The sequence below is a fragment of the Protobothrops mucrosquamatus genome, unplaced genomic scaffold, assembly GCF_001527695.2.
Source record: "Protobothrops mucrosquamatus isolate PMUCROS unplaced genomic scaffold, P.Mucros_1.0 scaffold721, whole genome shotgun sequence".
Taxonomy (NCBI): Eukaryota; Metazoa; Chordata; class Lepidosauria; order Squamata; family Viperidae; genus Protobothrops; species Protobothrops mucrosquamatus.
Genome location: NW_015387001.1, coordinates 227279 through 236856, shown reverse-complemented (window position 1 = coordinate 236856; position 9578 = coordinate 227279). Strand labels below are relative to the sequence as shown.

At 50.3% G+C, this 9578-nt stretch overlaps 1 protein-coding gene across 1 annotated transcript in view; it reads left to right on the top strand.

The window, feature by feature from the left end:
- The first annotated feature begins 9154 nt into the window (after positions 1–9154).
- The window catches only part of YWHAE (tyrosine 3-monooxygenase/tryptophan 5-monooxygenase activation protein epsilon), a 12694-nt gene continuing 12270 nt past the window's right edge, over positions 9155–9578 (top strand). Inside the window, exon 1 of the mRNA XM_015818340.1 lies at positions 9155–9316. Within this exon, the coding sequence (XP_015673826.1) occupies positions 9253–9316 (64 nt within the window). The 5' untranslated portion in view covers positions 9155–9252. The remainder of the gene's footprint in view (positions 9317–9578) is intronic.

Below are 9578 nucleotides of genomic sequence, written 5' to 3'. Positions count from 1 at the left end.
CCCCCCCCAATCCTCTGAGACTGGGTAGGCCACAAAGAATCCCAGATAATCTGCTGAGATGTTCTTCTCTAGACCCTGCCCATGTGGAGTCCCGACTCAAACAATTCTGAACATTTGTGCCAACTAACTGCAACAACCAGCACCTGCAATTGCCTCCTTTGACTGCTCTACCAAAGCACATTCATTCATTCATTCATTCATCATATTTATATGGCCAACCGTTTCTAGAAAAAGTGACTTTATGGAAATGAAGCCAAATGGCTCTAAAGATCTATTTGTCTGCCACCCTGTTGTTTGGCAAAATCATCTCCTTAATCACTAAAATGGTACAAAGTAAAAATAGTTTAATTTCTTTCATCTATGCATTTCTAGGCAATGCTGTTTATTTGCCTTTTCACCTGTGTAAGGACCCACTCAGCTAACCACCCAAGTACAATTCAGGATTGATGATGCGTTTGATAGGGAAAGGTCATACAAATTTAGGGCCTAATTTCTTAGAGGGTTGTAAAGGCTGCAAATACTTCATGGCGAGGTATACTCGATCTCCAGCTTTATATGGCTTTTGTTCCATGCTCCGTTTATCGGCCTGAGTCTTATAGGCTTCTCTGGCTTCATTTAATACAGGGCTGTCAAACTCAATTTCATTGAGGGCCGCATCAGCAGTGCGGTTGCCCTCAGGGGGCCAGGTGGGTGTGGCCAGGGTGGGTGCGGCCTACTGGGTGGGCGTGGATGGAGTGGGTGTGGCCTACTGGGTAGGTGTGGCCAGCTCTACATCGTTCGCATCAAGGGTGCCTGTGGGGGCCTGGGCAGGAGTGGGGGTCTCTGGCAGAAGGGTGTGGGACCGGGGGAAGCGCCAAGGCATGGTCCACTGGAGGAGCCTCACTGTTCCTCTCAGGCCATGCAGGGGAGGGGTTATGGAGCTAAGACTGAATGCGTTTCAGCATAGATGGCCACCACAAAATTGTACATTAGCTCCCAGCTGGCCTGGGCCAGGGCCAAGGCAGAGGGGGGCGTTCCCTCACCGTTTCCAGGATGGCTTCGCGGGCCACATGAAACCACTTTGCAGGCTGCATCCGGCTCCCGGGCCTTGTGTTTGACATGTCTGATTTAATCCATTCTTGTAAGGAGGGGATTTCAGGCTCCTTGGTAGGAAGTTCAGGCATGGCCACAAATGTTTGATCATTAGCTACTTGAAATGGAGTGAAACCTGTACTGGAGTGCACAGCATTATTATAAGCCACCTCAGCAAATGCTAACAGGTCAGACCAATTGTCCTGCTGATAATTAATGAAACATCTCAGATATTGTTCTAGAACTGAGTTCAGTCTCTCTGTCCCATTTGTTTGAGATGATGTGAAGATGATAACCCTTGGCTAGAACCCATCAGGTGCAGAAAAGCTTTCCAGAACTTGGATGTGAATTGGACCCCTTTGTCTGAAACTATATCTTTGTTGGGATCTTGGGGCATGGAATGAAATGAATTTGTCTAGAGAACAAATCCATTATGACCCAAATTACAGTGTTTCTCGCGCTTTCAGGCAACTCCACAATAAAATCCTTAGAGATCTCTCTCCAGGGTGGCTACTGGTTGTAGCAGTCCTGGAGATTTCCCTTGCCACCGTTTAGCCGCTGTGCATGTGGGGCAGCCGGCTACGTAGCTTTCTATGTGTCAAGGTTCCGACTAATGAAACACTTCAAAGAACTTCCAGGCATTGTTTATCCTAAGAAGTCTTTTATTAATGTAACAAAATGTCGGCACGGCATGAAGAGAGATGCTAAGATCTAAATTCTCCTCCCCTGAGCACATATTTTTCCAGCATGTTCCCTCCCCCAATCTGCTGTCATAAATCATATTCTCCTATCAGGTTGAAGGGCAAAAGTTCTCTTCCGTTTATAGCACGGGATTTTTATCTAATATAATTACCCACATACATTCTTTCTCCTCCTCCCCTCCCAGCGTCATCTGAGTTAACTCTAAAAATACCACACAGCTCTGCATATTTTGTCAGAGCAAGAACATCCAATGTTAGCAGCTTTGACACTATGTCTGTTTTCAATGCAGGCCACCAAAATTGCCTTTTAATGAGATGTAGGGTCTTTACAAAACCAAAATGTCCAGCAGTTTTCAAGTCATGCCTTGCTTGTATTACTTTAAGTCTTAAAGCTGCTGGAACATAAAGTTTTTTTCCAATCCACGCTAATCCAACTTTTAATGCTCACAGGTTATTGTGCTTTCGAAACCACTCATCGGTCTCTAACCCAGTTTTAAAGTCCTGCAACAAAGTCTTTCTGACAGGATCCATGGGTTTTGACTGGGCTCTGGTGGTTTCCGGGGTTGCTAATTGATGAGGATGCAAAAATGGTTTAGTCATCTCTGCTTTCTTACTGTTAAATTGTGAATAATACATCAGCTAAAACATTCTTCCCCCCAGGGAGATAGCGAATAGTGAAATCAAAATGATGGAAATGTTGGGACCATCTTGCCTGTTTAGGGGACAGCTTCCTGGGGGTTTTCATCGCTTCAAGATTCTTATGATCAGTCCATACTTGAAACAGTATTTTACTCCCTTCTAGAAAGTGCCTTCAAGTGAGGAGAGCCCATCGTATAGCATAAGCCTCCTTCTCCCAAGCTGCCCACCTCTGCTCAGTCTCGGATAATTTCCTAGAGGTGTAAGCACAAGATTGCAATTGTTCTTCCTTGTTTCTCTGCAATAATACCGCTCCCACAGCCACCTCACTAGCATCCACTTGAATTATAAATGGCTGTTCTGAGTCCGGATGTTTTAACACCGGCTCCATAGAAAAAAGTCTCTTAAGTTTCTCAAGGGCTGCTTGACATTCTCCTGTCCATTTTAACTGTTGGCTGGGCTTTCGCCTATCCCCCCCCCTCTGGTTTTTAACAAGTTTGTGATTGGGAAGGCAACCTGTGCAAACAATGGGATGAATTGTCTGTAAAAGTTCACAAATCCTAGGAAACTTTGGAGCTGTTTCCTGGTTCTTGGAGGAGCTGTCACTTTCTCTGGGTCCATCTCTATCCCCTCGTTGGGTATACGATAGCCGAAGTAATCAATATGATCTTTGTGGAACTCACACTTTGACAGTTTGGTGTACCGCTTGGCAGAGTGCAGCTTTTTTAGTACCGCTCTGACCAGTTTGATGTGCACATCTTTGCTTTCAGTGTAAATAAGGATATCATCCAGGTAACCAAAACCCCTTTATACAGGTGATCATGTAAAACCTCGTTAATCAGTTGCATGAATACTGCAGGAGCCCCTTGTAGCCCAAACGGGAGAACTTTGAATTAGAAGCAACCAAGTGGGCAATTGAAAGCAGTTTTCCATTCATCCCTTTCTTTATTCGTATGCAGTAATAAGCTTTTCTCAAGTCTAGTTTGGAAAAAAAAATCCCTTTTGATAGGTGCACTAACATGTCTTTCATTAAAGGCAGAGGATAAATGTTCTCCATGCAAACAGCGTTCAAACTCCTATAATCCACACATAGATGAAGAGAACTGCCTCCTGGGCTCCAACTCTTGTCGTCTCTTGGACCTCCGATTCACCCTCCGATTCTTCCTCCGATTTGGGGCTTTCTTTCAGCTGCACCTTAAATTCATCAATGGCTTTTTTCACATACTCCATCACCACTTCCATCGTTCCCGATTTCGACTCTTCTTTCTCTCCATCTTTATCAGGAGGAGCAGGCTCTGGATTTTTTTTCTTTGCCTTTTTGTTTCCTCCACCTTGGGTAAGGGTGACTTTTGGGGCTTTTCCCTCCCATCCTTCCTTCTTCCCGACCCTGATTGACCATCTGGCTCGATCTTCTTCACCAGAAGGTCCAGCTTCTTCCAGGTCACTGGAGAGGCTTTAATCGGCCCCAGGGATGGAGTGGCCGTTAGTCCTAGGTCTGGCTTGGTTAAAAAAGTGGAACCCCATGATCAATGTGAGGGAAGGACAGTTAAAATTCCCACAAGGGGAAGCCCCGCCTGTTACTAAAGAAAACAGTGGGAGATGTGGATTACGCCACGATTTTGCCTCCGCCCTCAGTGAAGTGTGGACTGATCACAAAAACATAGAGGCCCTGAAACCCCCCCCCCAACTGGGCAAGCTTTCTCCTAGCAAGTCAGGTAGGCACAGTATTTCAAAAGGTTCAACTTTGAACTGAAAGACAGCCCCGGGGGGAAGAATTTCCTGGCTGATGCCCTGTCCTGCATGCCTCAGTACAAAAGCACTCGGCAAGAGGTGGTGAGTTCCGTAGTTCCTGATAGGCAGCAAGCGGCGCAAGTCACAACCTGATGACAGGAGAAAAAGAGCTCATCTCCCGACCGATGCATTTGCCCAGCGGCTGAAGCAGGAGCTGCAAGCAGATGTGTGGTTTGGAGATCATCAGGCCTCTACCGGTCTTCCCTCAGCCCAGAAGCTGGTGAAGATGTTCTTGCAACACATCTGCCGATTGCACGGAGCACCTAGGCGAATCATTTCAGACTGGGGTGAGCAGTTTACAGCCAAGTTCTGGAGGAAGTTTGAGGATGATTGGATCCTCCTAGGGGCTCAGCTCTGCATTTCATCCGAATTCAAATGGATCTGCAGAATGAGCCAATGCCATAGTGGAGCAGTACCTGCATTGCTATGTCAACTACCAGCAAACAAACTGGGCAGAGTTGTTGCCATTTGCAGAAGTAACAATGCAGTGCACAGCAGCACTGGGTTCACCCCTTTCAAGCTAGCATCGGGGTGGATTCTGTGCCAATGCCAGAGTGCCCACAGGAGCCTCCCTCCGTGAGCACCCTGAACGACTGGGTGGGTGGGTTCATTCCAGTGAGTTTGGAACGATGCGAAGGTGGCTTTAGTCAAAGCAGCCGAGCATCAGAAAGCACAGGCAGATAAGAAACAGGCTCCCCAGGAGATGTTCCATGTAGGGGATACGGTGTATTTGTCTACAAAGTATCTCAAGCTGAGACAAAGTTGCAAGAAGTTAGGGCCAAAGTACTCAGGTCCTTTCCCCATAGCAAAAGTCATTAATCCAGTGACAGTAGAACTAAAATTGTCACGGTCATTGGGCAAAATGCACCCGATGTTCCATTGTAGCTTATTGAAGCCATACAAGGAATCCACATTGAGGCCAGTAGGGACGGCGGCTCCCAGCCCCAATAGTGGTAGAAGGGGGAACACATTATGAAGCGAATCCTCGATTTCAGAATCCATAAGGGGAAGTTGCAGTAGTTAATCCAGTGGGTTACTTGATGTCAGAATCTAAATGGATGAAAGCACAATATGAAAGTACTCCCGGAAACCGGGACCGGCGCAAGGGAAAGATTAGCAAGCATTGATGTGTATTCTTTTTGTTTTCCAGGATCCCTTTCCTTCCTGGAGGGGGGCGACCTGTCAAGCTACGAACCCTACAGTCTTTCGCTACATGCTTCTAACTTGCCAACATTGCAGGAGGGAGAGAGGGGAGAATTCTGAATCCACAGGTGTCCTTATCAGTGTGAGAGCCAGAGCTGTTGAAGAGTCTTTTTTGGCAAACTAAAGTTTCTTCTCATAATAATTACTGAACGATGTATTGGACAATGTGACCTGAACCTGTCAGAGAAGGAAGGAAAAGTTCCATCCTTTTAATTAACTGCTTTCTGCCATTTCCTCAGAGCTAGCTTTCCTTTAACCCTGCCGGTTTGTATCTGCTCAATAAAATATACATTAGAGAATGCAATGGCTCTGGTATTTCGCTTTGGTTGGGCTTTTTAGCCAGAAGTTGACATACACAACCTGAAAATGAAAACAATGGTAAAACGTGGATGATAAAAGAACAAATGAGATTTTCCATTACAGCTTGCTTTACCCAATCATTTGTATCCACTTTTGCAAGATTCAGAGAAACTGAAACAAATTCAAAAATGGCAACAAGGAATCCATGTGGACTTAAGATCTAAAGCTTTCCAGCAAGAAGAAACTGAATAAGTATGATTGGCACCTTTGGGAAAAGTAATCATGTTAGCCCTGAATTTATGAGAAGGAATTACGAACTTCCAAGTCAGTCCACGATCGATCATATGCAGAGGAAGAGATGTAAGGTAAGAAACATACCTTGCATGTTTTTTATACTTGGAGGCACAAACAGCCTGTCAGAGTAGGGGCCTGTTGTAAGTAGGGGCCTGTCTTTTTGAAGCTGGGTATCACGAGCATAGCGATGACACCTCAATCCCAAATTGTTGGATCGCTCACCCAGTTGTGTCACGTATATGTTAAACATGCACAGAAAGTACCAGGTCCTGCCCTCCCCACAAAATAGGGGCTGCTTGACCTCAGTACCTCAGAACTGAAGAAGCTTATTGGGTGAGAAGCGAAACTTTCAAAGCAAAAAACAAAAAACAAAAAACAAGAAAAGTCCACTTGCCTTTTGAAAAAGCACCTTTGGGACAACCATGGCCTGAATGACTGAGATTCTCCATAGACACCTATTGCAACCAATCCGGGGCGGGCAGGAGGAAAAACCTGCACAGAGCAGAGTGTTGCCAAACCTGAAAGCCAGTCCAGTGGCGGATCAGGATCAAAGGTAATTAAGGCCACTAAGAGGTCTCTGACCCAAGACACGCCCCCCAAGCAATCTAGAAGTGTGATTACAGCCATCGCAGTCCCATATCCTGATCTGCCCATAGGCCTGGGTAACTCCATTACCAACCTGCCACAGAATCAAGGATAGGCAGGGAGGCTGGTACAATAGCAACCCAAATGAAGTGTGGAGCCCAACTTAACACACAGGGACTTACATCAAACAATCGACGGAAGTGCCTCTGGAAGCCACCCAAGTGTTGTGTCACACAACTGCAACCCTTCCACCCTTGCTTAAGGGTCATAGCTGATACCATGCCCCAAACCCACTTGGGTACATCTCTGAGATGGGAACACAGGCCTCAAAGCCCAGTTAAATTTAGGTAATATATACCAGATTGGCCCTCTCATCTATGATTAGATCAGGGACGAGGACAGCTTTATTATAGACCAACCAGGCAACAGCCATCAAAACCAGGCTGTCCAAGGGCTGCCAGGCAGGGTCGAGAGTTGAGAGCAAAGGGCTGGAACGTGCCATCGAAACCACATGACGGAAGCACGTGCCCCAAGAGTAGCCTGTCCCATCTCCCATCTAGAGCCTCTCCCTAACCATCACCCTCAATCCCACAGAACCTGCAGCATCCTGAGATGACGAGATCGCCATTGGCAGTCTTCCTTGCCAACTTCCTACAAGCAATGTCAACCGGGAAATTGGCAGGAGGTTGCAAATGGTGACCACACAAAGTCCTTACTCCACATCAGTGCAAGATTCACTTAATGATAGCAACTAACATCTGGAATTTCGACTGCGTGTGATGTCCTGCTTTACCACCATGAAATTCCCGTCCGAACCACTGTTAAGTGAGGACGACTTGTAGTGAAGAGAGCAGCTGCAGTCTCCAAGAACTCCCGGAGGACCCGGGAGGAGCCAGAAAATGGTGATGGGCAAGCGTCTTCCAAGAGGGGAAGGAGGAAGACCTGGATAGTGGACAGAGAGCTGCCAGTTTAACCACACTGGGTCAAGGTCCTTGGAGTGACTGGCAGGCTGGTCATTTAGGCCAAGGCTTTTCAATCAGTGGTACGGGTACCACCTGTGGCACATTGGCATCTGGCAGGTGGTACGCGACCATCCTAGAAAAGTGGTAGCAGGGGAGGGAAATGAGCTGAACCGGTGGCAGCATTGCACAAGCCTGAGCAAGAGATGGCTGGAGCTGCAGGGCTGTCAGGGCTCAGCGGAAGCGCCAGGATCAGAGCTTCTTCGGTGCTGTCAGGGCTCAATGGAAGCACCAGGATCAGCGCCAGGCTCCAGCTGGAGCTCGGCACTGATCCTGGTGCTTCTGCTAAGCCCAGAAGAACCCCCATCAGCTGGAATGTTGCAGCATTTCCAGGGTCTTGTAATTTACATTCAGATGCTTGGCAACTGATATATTTACGACGGTCACAGTGTCCCAGGGTCATGTGAAGTGACCAAAACCTGCTGCAACCACCCAGCAGACTGGGGGGGGGGGGAATAAAAACCAAACACCCCCCCCCACTGCCAATCCTCAACAGAAATGCTCACAACAATGAAAACCTCGGACAGGAGGAAGAGCGCCGCCGGGTGGGCAGGCAGGTGTCTTGCTTGGCTGTGGCTTGGGGGGCACTTTTTTCAGTGCCATTGTAACTTCGAACAGTCACTAAGCGAACTGTTGTAAGTCGAGGACTACCTCTACTTTATCACTTTTTTCCCTTTTTTGGAGGGGGTCATCAAGTTTTTGACACCTTGCTAGGCGACTGGTGGTACTCGGATATTGCCATATCCTAAAAGTGGTACAATGGGTGAAAAGGTTGAAAAGCCTTAGTTTAGGTGCATCTGGCTAGGCCTATCCCAATTAACAAGGCCAGGCTTTCATTAAAAACAGGTCAATTTTTATCCCCTTCATACATTGGGGAAGTGCTGCCTCAGCTTCTCCTCCTGACCAAGGAGAAACGGGGCCAGGCTGAGCGCAAAGCCTGCGTGTGTGTGTGGGGGGGGGGCGCCCAAAGCCTGCGTGTGGGGGGGCACTATGGGGGCTCCCAGGCAAAGAAGCGCCGCGGGCTGTGCCGGGTCCCCGTGGGAGGAGGACGGGTGTGCGTGTGTGTGTGTGGGGGGGGGTCAAAGCGGCTTAGAAAGTTGGCCGACGGACAAAGCCGGAGAAGTGGGCGTCAGAGGGGAGGCCGAGGAGGCAGGCCGAGGAGGAGGAGCGGCGACCGGTCCTGTCGGGGACGGGCGGCCTGGAGGGCACCGAGGTCTGGCGCTTCCACGGGGGCCCCCGCCGGGCTGGGGTCGAAGGCCCAGCCCGCTCAGCGCGGGAATCGCCCCGCCAGGGGACGCCGCTCCCTCCGGCAAGACACCCCTGGGAAGGGGAGGGGGCCTGCGCTTCTTCGGCCGGCCCGGGAGCCCCGGGCGACGAAGGCTCAGACTCGGCCCGGCCTGCCTCGGCGGGCAGCAGCGACGCCATCCGCGTCCGCCCGGCGGTTGCCAAGGGCCGGCCGTTGCTAGGGAGGGCGAGGGGGTGGGGCGGCGCCTGCGCGCGGCGCTCGCACTGCCCGGATGTAGCGGGAGGAGGCGCCGCCGCCATCTTTGCCCGGAGAGCAGCGAGAGCTGATCGTGGCTGAGCCCCCCCCGCCGCCGGACCATCGGTCTCCATCCGCCCCGCGTCGCCGCCCTCGCCCTCGCCCCACGGACATGGACGACCGGGAGGACCTCGTCTACCAGGCTAAGCTGGCCGAGCAGGCCGAGCGCTACGATGGTGCGCGGGGCGGCGGCGGGAGGGAGGGAAGGAGGGGCGGGCAGGGCAGGGCAGGGCAGGGCGCCAGGTGGGGGCGAGGCTGCAGCCGCCGGGCTAGGGCAAGGCGGTCGGCGGCGGCCCGGCGGCGGCCGGCGGGGCAGCGGCGACAAAATGGCGGCGCGGGCGGCCAGGGAGGCGGAGGGAGCAGGGCGGGAGCGCCGGGCGGGGGGCGCAGACAAAATGGCGGCCGCGCGCTCAGGCGGCGGCGGGGGGGAGGAGGAGG